The 14,424-nt window shown below is 44.3% G+C and overlaps 1 protein-coding gene across 2 annotated transcripts in view; it reads left to right on the top strand.

Moving 5' to 3' along the window:
• INTS9 (integrator complex subunit 9) overlaps positions 1-5,027 on the top strand; it is a 118,948-nt gene extending 113,921 nt beyond the window's left edge. For both annotated transcript variants that reach the window (XM_054499491.2, XM_063669390.1), the window contains 3 exons: positions 1,587-1,685; positions 2,637-2,774; positions 4,361-5,027. In XM_054499491.2, coding sequence (XP_054355466.1) covers positions 1,587-1,685; positions 2,637-2,774; positions 4,361-4,537 — 414 coding nt within the window. In that variant the 3' untranslated portion in view covers positions 4,538-5,027. The remainder of the gene's footprint in view (positions 1-1,586; positions 1,686-2,636; positions 2,775-4,360) is intronic.
• The last annotated feature ends 9,397 nt before the right edge of the window (positions 5,028-14,424 follow it).

Below are 14,424 nucleotides of genomic sequence, written 5' to 3'. Positions count from 1 at the left end.
CTAATTTTTTGTATTTTTAGTAGAGACGGGGTTTCACTGTGTTAGCCAGGATGGTCTCGATCTCCTGACCTCATGATCTGCCCGCCTCAGCCTCCCAAAGTGCTGGGATTACAGGCATGAGCCACCGTGCCCGGCTGTATGTGTTTTTTTGAGACGGAGTCTTGCTCTGTTGCCCAGGCTGGAGTGTAGTGGCACAATCTTGGCTCACTGCAACCTCCACCTCCCGGGTGCACCCAGTTCTCCTCCCTAGCCTCCCGAGTAGCTGGGATTATAGGCACATGCCACCAATTCTAGCTAATTTTTGTATTTTTAGTAGAGATGGGGTTTCACCATATTGGCCAGGCTGGTCTCAAACTCCAGTCCGCCCACCGTGGCCTCTCAAAGTGCTGGGATTACAGGCGTGAGCCACCACACCCAGCCAAATTGTATGTCTTTGATAATTAATGGAGATAACTGTCTCAATCCAACTTGCTACAGTGATTGCCTTTAAAATGGACATTATGGCCAAGCACATTGGCTTAGGCCTGTAATCCCAGCCCTTGGGAGGCCAAGGCAGGAGGATCACTTGATGCCAGGAGTTCAAGACCAGCCTGGGCAACACAGCAAGACCCCCATATCTACAAAACAATAATAAATTAGCCAGGCGTGGTGGTTCATGCCTGTAGTCCCACCTACTGGGGAGGCTGAGGAGGGAACATCACTTGAGCCCAGGAGGTTGAGATTGCAATGAGCTATGATCACACCACCATGCTCCAGCCTGGGCAACAGAGTGAGGCTCCATCTCAAAAAAAAAATAAAGACTCCTTCAGAGTCGTCTTGGAAATAGTGCACGGCTGCCCAGGGAGAGTGTAGAACGCCATCCCCAAAGCTCCCACCCCAGCCTCGTGCAGGGAGGAGGGGCCTGCGTGTGGAGGAGGCCTGAGGTGAAGAACGGGATCTGGCGCACACCCTGCTCCTCGGCAAGGGCCGCTTCACGCTCACCATAGGCCGTTTTCTTATTTCATGAAACAGGCCTCACGTACCATTTGCCAATCTGCTTAACTATCCTAAGCTGCTTCCTCTGCCCGTTTGGCATTGATCTTCGTGTTTACATAATGGCCTCTTGCATGTTTTCGTTTTTAAATAAAAGTGGCTTGGCTAGGTAGGGGTCTACATGTCTTAAAAACCATGCAGCTAAACCCAGCAACAGAGCACCTAATAAGGTCAGGCTGCACGGCAGGGCACCCATCAGGTGCAGGTGGTCGGAAAGACACCACCCCCCAGGTAAAGCCATGGCTCCCACCATCAGGAGAAGTCAGACTTTCAGGAAGCAGAGAGCTCCCTCAACCGCCATGCTGCTGTCCCCGTCCTTCCTGCCACTAGTCACCTGGAGAGGGGATGAGGGTGAAGTAAAGGCCAGAATGAATGAAAGGCTGCACTTCGTGTGTCACCTGGGCGACAGAGCAAGACTCCATCTCAAAAAAAAAAATTGTTTACCTTTAAAGTTATTTCGTCTTTTTAGACTGCAGTGACGTAAATACAGATGAAAGGAAGAGTAATGGTCATCATTAAAGGCCCCCAGCCTGAACTGCGCCCTTTGCTTTCAGCTCGCAGATTCACTGGTGCCCATGGAGATCAAGCCTGGCATCTCCTTGGCAACTGTCTCGGCCGTGCTGCACACCAAAGATAACAAGCACTTGCTTCAGGTAGGGGGTGCTGGGTGGGAGTGCAGGGGACCCTCTCCCCAGCAAGAAACCAGACCACTTAACAGATTATATTTGAAACAGCGCTTCATATGAATTCTTGAAGAATTATTTCCCTGGCCATGTGCCTCAGAGAGGCTGCTGTGCCCAGAGATGAGGCCGCACATCATCCCAAGGGCTGCTACAGGCACATTCCGTTGGGGAGCGCTGCCACGCGAGGCAGGGCTGTGGCGAGATGTGCAGGGTGGCAGGTGCAGCCCTGCCCTTGGGGGCTGGAACCGGAGGGCACCTGCGTGAGGCTGTGGCTGCCTGAGCGCCTGGCCCTGCCACTGACCCACACACAGGTGGGTGGCACTTCAGCTCCAGGGCAGGCACTGTGTCTTAAGAATTCCTTTCAGATCTGGACTGTGTCACCTTTATGCCATACGTAGAGTTGCTCCTAGCTACCACTTAAAGTCTGTTAGACCCTGTGCTGGGTGCTTGACCTGCCTTGTCTTACTGAGCCCTCAGAATTCGCTGCTGTCATCATTTCGTAGGTAGCTTCTCTAACCTTGGCCAGATGGTGGCAAAGCTGGGGTTTCCCCCTTTGGTCTGACCCCACAGCCAGTGTGCCCAGCCACGGGGTCATGACTGTACCTGCAGCACGACAGTGTATTGTGGAGAATTTACTCAGCAGATACTGAAGTGAACCACCTGAAAGTTTTAAAATGGATCTTGATAGAAGGCAGAGATCTTAGCGAATAAGGTGTTGGTCAGCTGGACAGTTGAGCATTACAGCGCGTGGATCTGGGGCTCCCGGCAGCCAGGGAACCCGAACCGAGTGCCGGCTGAGGAAACCGGGCCGGGGCTCTGTGGCCTGTGAGGACAGGATAGTCCCAGGCTCTCAATGTGGCCCGCGGTGGCCCCTGCTGCTGAGAGGAAGCTCATGAAAGCCACTCTTTCCTTCTGCTCTAGCCCCCTCCTCGGCCCGCCCAGCCCACGAGCGGGAAGAAGAGAAAGCGGGTGAGCGATGACGTACCGGACTGCAAAGTTCTGAAGCCTTTGTTGAGCGGTTCCATCCCCGTGGAGCAGTTCGTGCAGACCCTGGAGAAGGTGAGCAGGTTTCGCTGGCCCCGTGGAAACTCCACATGTGGCAGCCTTTCCCTGGCTCACTATGGCCCCCTGGCCGCAGGGAGTGGATGTTGCTGCTTGTCACTTAGTCCCCACTGTCCTGTGGCATCTGCTTGGTCTAAGGTCCTGCTGGGAGACCCAGGAGAAAATTAGAAAGCAGAGTGAGGAGTGCCCCATCCTTCCTCCCAGCACGAGGTCACCAGAAGGCCTCTCCAGACTGAAGAAAAAGCTGCTTCCACACACACATGTGACGAGTGGGCCAGGGTAGTGAGGCCAGGACAAAGAAGGACCCCGCCCTGCCAGAGTCTTGCGCTTCCACAGATGACTCCTTGCTGTCAGAGGGGAGCCAAGGCTCCAGCTGAGTGTCAGGATTTGCAGGAGGCAGTGGGGGGAGGGGGCACTGGTCCTTCCCCTCTGTCTCAGCAGCCCTGATGGCTGCTTCTCCCAGAGATGAGATTTCTTGACTATGATTAAAAGAAAAAAATCTAACCTTAAAGGTTGTAATTTTGGCTTCAGTCACAGGACTTCAGAGATGACTTTATTAGGATTATAGAATCTTTGATAGGAAAGAGAAGGAATTGGCTAAAGGTAATACTCTTCATGCTGCTGCTTGCAAGAACTGCAACAAATTATAATCATTACAAGGAAGGAGATTTCTACGAATTTTCTATCCAATGTAAATATCACAATTGCCGACTTTCAAATCTTAAAGGCTTTCTCTTTCCTAGGATTGGTTTTCTCCACCTGTCTTTGATTTTCCTGTAGGGAAAAGGCTCTGGCTGGGTGGTTGCGGCTCTCTTCCACCCTCCCCCAAGACCTTGCAGGGCTCCTGGGCCCTATCGATGGGCCTCAAGCTGGACTTTTTAAAACTTAAGATGAGGACCTTCTGCCTGGCCCAGCCTATGTCCTGACCCAGTGTTCCACCCCGGCACATCCACCTCGGCTCCTCTCTGCAGAAGGAGCAAGCACCTGTCCAAGTCCCTAGGGGAGCCTGCAGCCGTGAAGTACAGGTGGCCTCCCCACACCGAGGCCCTTCACCTGCTGTGTGTCTGTTTCAGGCACATGCCTCCTTTCCATGTCACGTCTGATTTGTAAGGAATTTCTGTCCTTAGCATTAGCAATAGCTGAGAAGTTTGCACTGCTGCCTTCTCTCCTTCACTCTTGAGAGGGCTCTGCCAAGTCCCACAGGGGTATCTTGGTGTCACCTGGCATTTTCCTGGGAGCTCAGACAGCTGAGACTTAGGAGGGAGCTGTCACCAGGGAACGGCATGGTGCAAGCAGCTAAGCGTCCCAGACTCCTGAACACAGTGCTTGGACGTGCCCTCAAAGAACTCACAAAAGCTTAGGCAGGTTGTGAAAATTCTGTTCTGTTTTGCATGAGATTTTGCATGTTTAGGGTCTCTTTTCAAGTATATGAAACTATCACTATCATAGGCCTATGACTAGTCTGAAGAATTGTGTTGAGACATGTCAGTTTCTAGAAAGTTCAGCCGAGTCTGCAAAGTGTCATATATAGATCTCACAGCTGCAGTCCACCCACCCCTCCCCTTTCTTTTCTTCTGGAGCAGCATGGCTTCAGTGATATTAAGGTGGAGGACACAGCCAAGGGCCATATCGTCCTGCTCCAGGAAGCTGAGACGCTCATCCAGATTGAAGAAGACTCAACCCATATCATCTGCGACAATGACGAGTTGCTCAGAGTGCGACTGCGGGACCTTGTCCTCAAATTCTTACAGAAGTTCTGAGTGGGCCATCTGAGCCACTTCCCTGAAATCCTGCAGTCCCTCACTGGCTGCCCTCACAAGCCACCTGAGGAGTGGCATGAGAGGCCATTAACCGTGTCTTTGTGGTGTCCTCTGGCTTAAGGAGTGAAGAGGTGGCTCTTGAGGGAAATGGTCTGGACTTATTCCCAGCACTGTTTCAGGCAAGAACTTTCCCTTTCAACTTCAGGCTCATTTTCTTCTCAACTGTGGCTCTCTCGAGATGCTGGAGGGTGGCAGAAGTGGGACAGGAGCAGTTTTCCAAGAGGTTCGTAGGAGTCAGGGAGGCAGAGGAGACTGGCTGGCTGTCTTGCATGAGTCCCAGGCCTCGGGCAGGGGAGCCAGCCTTTGGTTTCGTTTACTTGCCTACAGTGCTGTACCCAATAAGATGATCCCAAAATACGGTAAAGTGAACCCATCTGTCTGCATTTTCTACTCTGAGCCCATTTGTTAATAAAAACTTATTTTTATATAATTAGCTGTCCTCTGTTGAACCTACAATCTATATATTGATTTAGTAGCTGAAAAAATATGAAAATATACAGAACAGCATGAACTTAGAAACCACCACAGGAAATTGAATTTTGATGTGTATGTTAAATCATATAATTTACACTGTTTATAAAAACACAGATCTGTTCTTCTCCTTACATTGCATAAGAAGGTGCTCACCTTTAAGCTGTGGCTGCATGGAGAGTGATGCAGGTTGGTACACCAGCCTCAGGCTCCACCTGCACCGCCTCTCCCACAGATCCTCAGTCTCTGCGTTAAACCGGGCGTTACTCACGGATACCCTCAGAGCCACTGGTCATAGGAAGCTCTCAGACAAAAGTAACCTCACAAAAGATGACCGCTTTTGAAATGTACAAAACCGACAGTTACCAGGTCAGATAGCATGAGCTGTGACACGCAGGCCAACTTTGCAAGTATTAAGAACAAGTCTTAGCCCTGGCGGGCCATGCTAGGTAGTATGCCCAGCGCAGGCTGTTCTTAACCATTATCTTGTTGGAGTGATTGAAATTCAGTCAGTCAGCAGTCAGTCCTCCAACTCGGCTAACAACTAAACAGCACACAGGGATTTAGTGACCCAATAAATACATAACATGAACAGCTGCAGAACTGACTGCTCTGGCTTTATGGCACATTATCACTCCTCTTGGAACGATCGTATCGGTGGGAATGAGTGCTTCACTAAAGCAGGGAAAAGACTACTTCATGTTTGCCATCTCCAACCTTGCCAAACCTGGGCACGGGAATGCTTAAGTAGGTTTCTATTTTCCAAGGTTTGGGTCCACTCCAGTCAAGGGATAGGCTACAGAATAAATGAGAGGCTTCCAACCATGGGGCAGGACTGACATTACAAGAGATGAATGTGCCATGGCTATGAACATTTAGTTTTCTTTTTAGAATTGCAAGTAGGCATCCCAAGCAGGCATACTTGCAACAGAACCTTTGAGAGAATCAAGTGAAATTAAATTTTAAAAACCATCTGAGGGCCAGGCACGGTGGCTCACACCTGTAATCCCAACACTTTGGGAGGCTGAGGCAGGCGGATCACAAGGTCAGGAGTTTGAGACCAGCCTGGCCAACATGGTGAAACCCCGTCTCTACTAAAGATACAAAAAAAATTAGCCAGGCATGATGGCACACACCTGTAATCCCAGCTACTGGTGAGGCTGAGGCAGGAGAATCACTTGAACCCGGGAGGTGGAGGTTGCAGTGAGCCGAGATCATGCCATTGCACTCCAGCCTGGGCAACACAGCAAGACTCCATATCGAAAAAAAAAAATCTGAAATGCAAAAACAGTGTAAACTAGAGCTCAGGAGAAACCAAAAATGGTTATTTTATTTAAATGTCCTAGCAATGCTGTCTAGGACTGACTAGGAATGATGGGATCTGTCAAGCCTATCTGCTGTGAAAGGGCTTGATCAGAGAGCCCAGTGCTGGTCCCTTGAGGGGGGTTGCAAAAGAAGTGAGCAGTAAGAGCAAGTGAGTCATTGGGTGCCCAATGAGCAAGGTGCAACTTAGTAGGTTTTAATCAAGTCATCACCACTCACTTAGTGGCAGAAGTCAGAGGCAGGAAGCAGCAAAGACTCACGCTTTATAAAAAGCAGAGAGAAAATCCAGAGCCGGCCTTTCCAGGTATGAGAAGAGCAGTTATGAGTACCTGCCTAAAGTTCAGGTATTTGGATACCGTGCCAGGTTGGTTAGAAGACTCAAAAGAAGTGGCATAAGTGTCAGACGTGGCCTGGTTCTATCAGAGATGCAGCCCACCGACATTAACTGACATTGACTGACATTGACACCAACCTGGCGAAGACTCTGACATCCATAAAAGTTTGTACTCAAACCCAGTGGAATCCTAATGATTAATTGAAAAAAACTTAATAGTGCAGAGACTTCATATTAGTTAAGTCTTAGTACAAAGTGATATATTAGGTATCTATTGCACAATAAATTACCCCAAAACACAGTGGCTCACGCCTGTAATCCCAGCACTTTGGGAGGCCAAGGCAGGCAGATCACAAGGTCAGGAGATCGAGACCATCCTGGCTAACACGGTGAAACCCCGTCTCTACTAAAAATACAAAAAATTAGCCAGGCATGGTGGGCGCCTGTAGTCCCAGCTACTCGGGAGGCTGAGGCAGGAGAATGGCATGAACCTGGGAGGTGGAGCTTGCAGTGAGCCAAGATCATGCCACTGCACTCTAGCCTGGGCAACACAGCGAGACTCCGTCTCAAAAAAAAAAAAAAAACCTGACGTTTCTCATCTCACTGTTTCTATGGTCGGGAATCTGGTGTGGTGTGGTGTGGCTTAGCTGGTCGACCCTGGCTCAGGGTCTCCTCTTCACACGGCTGCAGTCAGGTGTTGGGTGAGGGAACAGAGCTTAAGTAACTTTCCGCAAAACAGCCAGTGAGTGGCCTCTGCCTTACCGCAACACCGTGGGTGAGTATCAGGTCAGCAGCCAGCCAGGAAATGGAAATCTGTCTTTTAGGCCATTGCTTTTCAAGTCACATCTACTCCATCTCTCCTGATCCCTGGAGAGCTTGAAGCTTTTGGCCCTCACAGTTATCCTATAAAGGCATTTCCAAACTGTAATGAAGTATCAACAGAAGCAATAGTGAAGAAACCTTTAAACCTGCATAATGACATATTAACAAGAGCCAAGTAACCAGTGGGAAGGGAAGGAGGACACTTTTCCTTTGGCCCCAAGTCCAGTTTTTTTCCTGCAGCCAAGAGGAATAGTTAGTGCTGTCTCACTGCTTTATGCCATCTATAAGAATGTAGACAACACTTATCTTTCAAATGCACTGCAGTGGGACTACACATAAATAACAGTAGTCTCCTTTGAACCTAAAATAGAGTGGAAATAACCAATGACAATTCTGGAGGAAGTCACAGGTAAATCCTGGAGACCAACAGTGCCGAGCTGAGCCAGAGGGCCAGTCTCACCATAGACTTGAGCCAGCCTCCATCAGGAACTGATCTTCTGAAGATCAAATACCAGAGTCTCTACTGCTCCTTGGCAGCCCATTATGGGTTTTAATCACATCATAAAACATTATATACATTATGGCCAGGTACAGTGGCTTACACCTCTAATCCCAGCACTTTGGGAGGCCAAGGCGGGTGAATCACAAGGTCAGAAGTTCAACTGCACCTGTAATCCCAGCACTTTGGGAGGCCAAGGCGGGTGAATCACAAGGTCAGAAAAGACCAGCCTGGCCAAGATGGTGAAACCCCGTCTCTACTAAAAATACAAAAATTAGCCAGGCGTGGTGGCAGGCGCCTGTAGTCCCAGCTACTTGCGAGGCTGAGGCAGAGAAATGCTTAAACCCCGGGAGGGGGTGGGGGGATGGAGGTTGCAGTGAGCCAAGATCGCACCACCACACTCCAGCCTGGGAGACAGAGCAAGACTGTGTCTCAAAAAAAAAAAAAAAAAAAAACTTATCTATATGTATATATATACACACACACATACACACATTAAATGTAAACTTTTGAGTCACAGGACCACAGATCTTTGAAAGGGGTATAAACGCCCATCTCCTTAGGCACGTAGAATATTTCTTGCTTCTCTTATGTTGGTATTGCAGGCCATTGAAAAAAATGTGCAAAGCCCCCGCGTAATGGTGTTTGTGTTAGAAGGATTTACCCTTTACTTTTCTCTACAATAAACATTCCTAACCCATGTGTAAGCCTCCCTGATGTAGTTATCAAATCAATCACCAGTAAAAAGTAACTTAATTCTCATACAATAAATTCTGAGTTACCACATTATCAATTAAAATAAGTTTGCTAACATTTTGTTAAATTATCCAATATAAGTTTTTACTCTAGTAACTATTTACACTTGCTTCACATACTTTGGAAATAATGGACTTTCATTTCACAAAGCCTTTCCCAGTCATCAGTAAGCAGCTTCCAGTCATCAGTGGGCATTAGTCGGCAGCTGCTCACATATTCGGTGTGTTGTGCTCTATCTCATGGCTTTAGCTCACCATCACAGATAAGCATTTCCCCCAGACTTACAGCTAGGGAGGAGCACATTTCCAGGACCATGAGCACCCTGGGGTCAGGGTCTGTTTTTTCCACCTTGTCCCAGCATAAGGCTTGTGGAAGAAGGTAAGGAGAGAAAATTTCAGAAATATTTAGGAATTACAGACCAAAACAACATTTCCTAGTGGGTCAGTTTTTTAACTGCAATGTTCTAAACATGGGAACCTGCACATAAGTGTAAAAATCCCTATCATTTAGCCCATGCTTTAAAATAGCTACTTGATTCAGTGGGCAGCTTCCTGATGAGATGAATCAGAGGTCGGTAGCTGTGGCCGACAAGCCAAATGTGGCCCACAAGCAGAGTTGTTAGAAAAAAGATGCAACAGAAATCACATGTGGCCCACAAAGCCTAAAACATTGGCTGACCCTTTACAGGAAAAGTATGCCAATCCCTGCTCGAGTGTTGTGTGTTCAAACATTTCTGTAGTTGATTAAAGTAAAGGTCAAATAGTGGAATGGCGATGTAACAGCTCCCATCAGACCTGACCCTTCTAGAGGTAAAACTATAAACTCCAGATGTATGTAGTTAGGTAAGTAGGTAGCTAGAACAACCTACCACAAAAAACAATTCCATTAGGGATTTTATCACCTTGTAATAATTATTAAAACAACTAGACAAAAAAAAGTAAAGTCATAGATGACCTGAACAAAACTGTCAAAAACTTTGACTTAATTGATACTTTTTAGGGTACTTGCTCTACAGCAGCAGAATGTTTACTATGAAAACCATATGCTAGGTGATAAAACACATCTCATTACATTTAAAAGGACTGAACGCATACACAAAACCTTCTCTCACCACAATGGAAGTAAATTCAAACTCAACAAAGTATTTTGGAAAACCACAAATATTTAGAAATTAAACACTTCTAAAATAGCTCATGGATCAAAGAAGACATCACAAAATGAATTAGAAAGTATTTTGAACAGAAAATTAAAGCTCAAAATTTACAGGATACTGCTAAAGTAGTGCTTAAAAGTCATTTTATACCTTTAAATGCTTACAGAAAAAATGAAAAGGCCTAAAATTTACCTAAATTTTTACCTTAGAAGACTATAAAAAGAGCCAAATAAACCCAAAGAAAGTAGAGGAAAGAAATCATAAAAATAAGGACAAATGAACAAAACAGAATAGAGAAAACTAACAAAGCCAAAAGCTGATTTTTGAAAACATCAGCAGAATTGATACACATCTCATTAGACTGATCAAGGAAACACAGGACCGACTGCCCATACGGGCAGTGAAAAAACTTCGGTTATCACTACAGATCCTACAGATATGAAGAAGACAGCCAATCAGAAAGCAAAAGGGGGGTATTACTAAAAAGCCTACAAATATTAAAGGGATAAAAAGAATACCAACTTATGCCAACAAATTTACCACCACAGATAAAATGGAAAATTTCCTTTGAAGACACAAATAGACAAAGCTCATTCAATAAGAAAAAGAACTTGATATTCACTTAAATTAAATTTATTATCTTCTCACAAGGAAAACTCCAGGCCTAGATGGTTTCCCTGGGAAACTATCAAACATTTAAGGAAGAAATACAGTGCTGTAATGGTTACAACTAGATAAGGAAAAAATACATATGCTCTTTTGATTTTTAACTGATGGTAAAAAGGCAAACTGCTTCTCCCCTGGGAGGACTGTACCACTGAATTGATTTTTACAAACCAGAGTTTATCAGAATTTGATTCTCTACAGAATGCTTTTGGCCAGGTGCAGTGGCTCATGCCAGTAATCCCAGCACTTTGGGAGGCCGAGGCGGGCAGATCCCCTGAGGTCAGGAGTTTGAGACCAGCCTGGCCAGCGTGGTGAAGCCCCATCTCTACTAAAAATACAAAAAGATTAGCCAGGCATGGTGGTGCACACCTGTAGTACCAGCTACTCGGGAGGCTGAGGCACAAGAATTGTTTGAACCCGGGCAACAGAGGTTGCAGTGAGCTGAGATCATGCCACTGCACTCCTAGCCTGGGCGACAGAGCGAGACTCCATCTCAATTTAAAACAAAAAAAGAATGTGTTTTTTATTTTGTTAATGTTTGTCTGTTATACATAGCACCGGTACCGCAAACATTTTATACTTAAACTCTTAATAGCATTTCTTTTGCCAGATACTTTAATATTTCACCTTACATTAATCCTGGATTCACATTTCTTTAATTGAAATAAATGTTAATGACAAAAAAAAAAGGAAGAAATAACACCAATCTTGTATAACTTCTATCAAAAAGAGGAAGGGGGAATACTTCCAATCCCTTTTAAGGGGCCAGCATAACTCTAATACCAAAACCTTACAAAGTCATTACCAAAAAAGAAAATGAGAGGCAAATATCTCTCATGAACATCAATGCAAAAAAAAAAAAAAACTTACCAGCAACCTGAATCCAGCAATACACAAATAGGATAATATGACATGACCAAGTAGGGTTTATCCCTGGAATGCAAGGATAATTAAATATTTGAAAGCCAATCTAATTTATAATAGAATAGAGGATCATTTCAATAGTACAGGAAAAAAGCATTTGATGAAATTCTCTAACAGCACTCAGCACACAGGAATAAAAGGGAACATACTCAACCTGATAAAGGTCATGTATGAAAAACTTAACAGCTCAGTGAAATACTAGAGCTTTTCCCCAAATATTGAGAGCAAAGCAAGGTGCCGATCCATACTACTGTTCTATAGTGTTCTTGGAGTCCCAGTCATTGCAATAAGGCAAAAATGAAGAGGAGAAGGAAGGCAGGCATACAGATAAAGCATAAAGGTAGGAAAGAAGTAAAACTGTTTTCAGATGAGACTTTTTACATAGAAAGTTCTAAGAAATCTAGAAAACTACTGGAATAAGCTCACAAGACTGCAGAATACAAGGTTAGTATCCAAAAGTCAACTGTATTTTATATATTAACAAGTTTTTGAGAGAGAGTCTTACTCTGTCACCCAGGCTGGAATGCAGTGGCACACTCATGGCTCACTGCAGCCTTAAACTCCCAGAGTCAAGTGATGCTCCCACCTCAGCTTCCTGAGTAGCTGGGCCCACAGGCACATGCCACCACATCCAGCTAATTTTTTTTTTCTTTTTACTTTTATAGAGACCCACCTTGGCTTCCCAAAGTGCTCAGATTACAGGTGTGAGGCACAACACCTGGCCAGAAAATAAAATGTTTTTAAAACAGCAACTTCATTCATAATAGTGTGAGATAAATTTTGAAAAAATATGTAAGATCTCTACACTAAAAGTCTCAAAACCTTGCTGATAGAAATTAACGATTTGAATAAATGGAGAAATATACCATATTGATGGATTAGAAGACTCAATACTAACATTTTAATTCTGCCTATTGATTTACGGATTTGATACAATACCATCCCAGCAGACAGCCACACCACAACCTAACCCAATGTTTTAAGTAGGTAAAGGACTTGAATAAACATTTTTCCAAAGATGATACACAGATGGCCAATAGCACATAAAGAGATATTCAACACTGGTCATTAGGGAAATGAAAATCAAACCCATGACCAGGTACCACTTCACACCTACTAGGATGGCTGTAACGTTTTTTAAAATTTTTATCAGAAAGTAAGTGTTGGGAGAATGGAGAAATTGGAACCTTCATACGCTGCTAGTGGAATGTAAAATGACAAAGCTGCTATGGAAGATGGTTTGGCAGTTCCTCAAAAAGTTAAATACAGAATTACCATATTGTCCAGCAACTCCATTCCTCTATAGATACCCAAAAGAATTGAGAGAAGGGACTCAAATATTTGGCCACCTATGTTCTTAGTAATATTATTCACCACCTTAGTAACCAAAAAATGGATGCAACCCAAGTATCTATCAACAGATGAACAGATAAACAAAATGTGGAATATACACACAATGAAATATCCACCCATAGAAACGTATGAGATTCTGATACATGCTGCAATGGGTGAACCTTGAAAACATGCTAAGTGAAATAAGCCAGACACAAAAGACCACATATTTTATGATTTCATTTATATTCAAATATCCAGAATAGACAAATCCATAGAGAGAATAGAGGTTATCAGAGGCTGGAAGTAGTGGGGGAATGGGAAATTATTGTTTAATGAGTACAGAATTTGTTTGCGATGAAAAAGTTTTATAACTAGCTAGTGGTGAGGGTTACACAACATTGTGAATATACTTAATGTAACTAAATTGTACACTCCAAAATGGCTAACATGGCAAGTTTTATGTTTAAATTTTTTTAATCTGATAATCCCAGGTTTCTTAGAAGAGACTGGCAATATCAAGATGAATTTTATGTAAGCATAAGAGCTAATGCCATAGAGCTAATTCTGAAACTTACAGAGAAATACAAAGTAACTATAACATTGAAAGCAATCTTGGAGATGAACAAAGTTGGAAAGCTACATTCATCAAGACAGTATGGAACTGGCACGAGGATGAAGAAAGCAGCATAACAACAAAGATGGCTCAGAAATAGAGCCCCACTTCTATAATAACCACCTTTTCAACAAAGGGAAGGGAAAGTCTTTTTAACAAATGGTGCTGCAATGCCCATATAGAAAAAGTATCAGAAACCTGACCACTGCCACACACCATAAACATTGAGATGGATCTTTAATTATAAGAGCTAATACCATAAAGCATTTGGTGAAAAACACTGAAAATATCTTCATGATGTTGGGTAGGCAGAGGTTTCTTGGGTCACAGAAAGTAGTAACAAGAGAACTGTATCTCCTCAAAATTGAAAACTTCTGCTAATCAGATGACACCATACAGAAAATGATCAGGCAAGCCACAAATTAAACAAATAATTTACAAAACATATCTGACAATGGACTAGTGTCCAGGGCAAAAAATTCCTGTAACTCAGCAATAAAAAAGACTAAATACATCCATACAATACTATTCATTGAGAAAAGAAACTGGTTATCAAACCGGGAAAAGATACAAAAGAGCCTTAAGTGCATATTATATTACATGAAAGCAGCCAATGTGAAAAGGCTACATGCTGTATGATTTTACGTGACATTCTGGAAAAGGCCATAGTGTGAAAACAGTAAAAAGATCAGTGGTTGCCAGAGATTCAGAGAGGGAGGGCGGGACCGATAGATGCAGCACAGGAAGTTTTTAGGGAGTGAGGCTGTTCTGTATGATACTGTAATGGTGAATATGTGTCATTACATATTTGTCAAAACCCATAGAACATACAACACGATGAATGAAGCCTAATGTAAACCATGGGCTTGAGTGGACAATGTGTCGTCACTGACTCATCAATTGTATCAAATCTATCACACTAATGGCAGAT

The sequence above is a fragment of the Pongo pygmaeus genome, chromosome 7, assembly GCF_028885625.2.
Source record: "Pongo pygmaeus isolate AG05252 chromosome 7, NHGRI_mPonPyg2-v2.0_pri, whole genome shotgun sequence".
NCBI lineage: Eukaryota > Metazoa > Chordata > Mammalia > Primates > Hominidae > Pongo > Pongo pygmaeus.
Note: the sequence above shows the minus strand (reverse complement) of the source record. Positions and strands in the feature narration are given on the sequence as shown.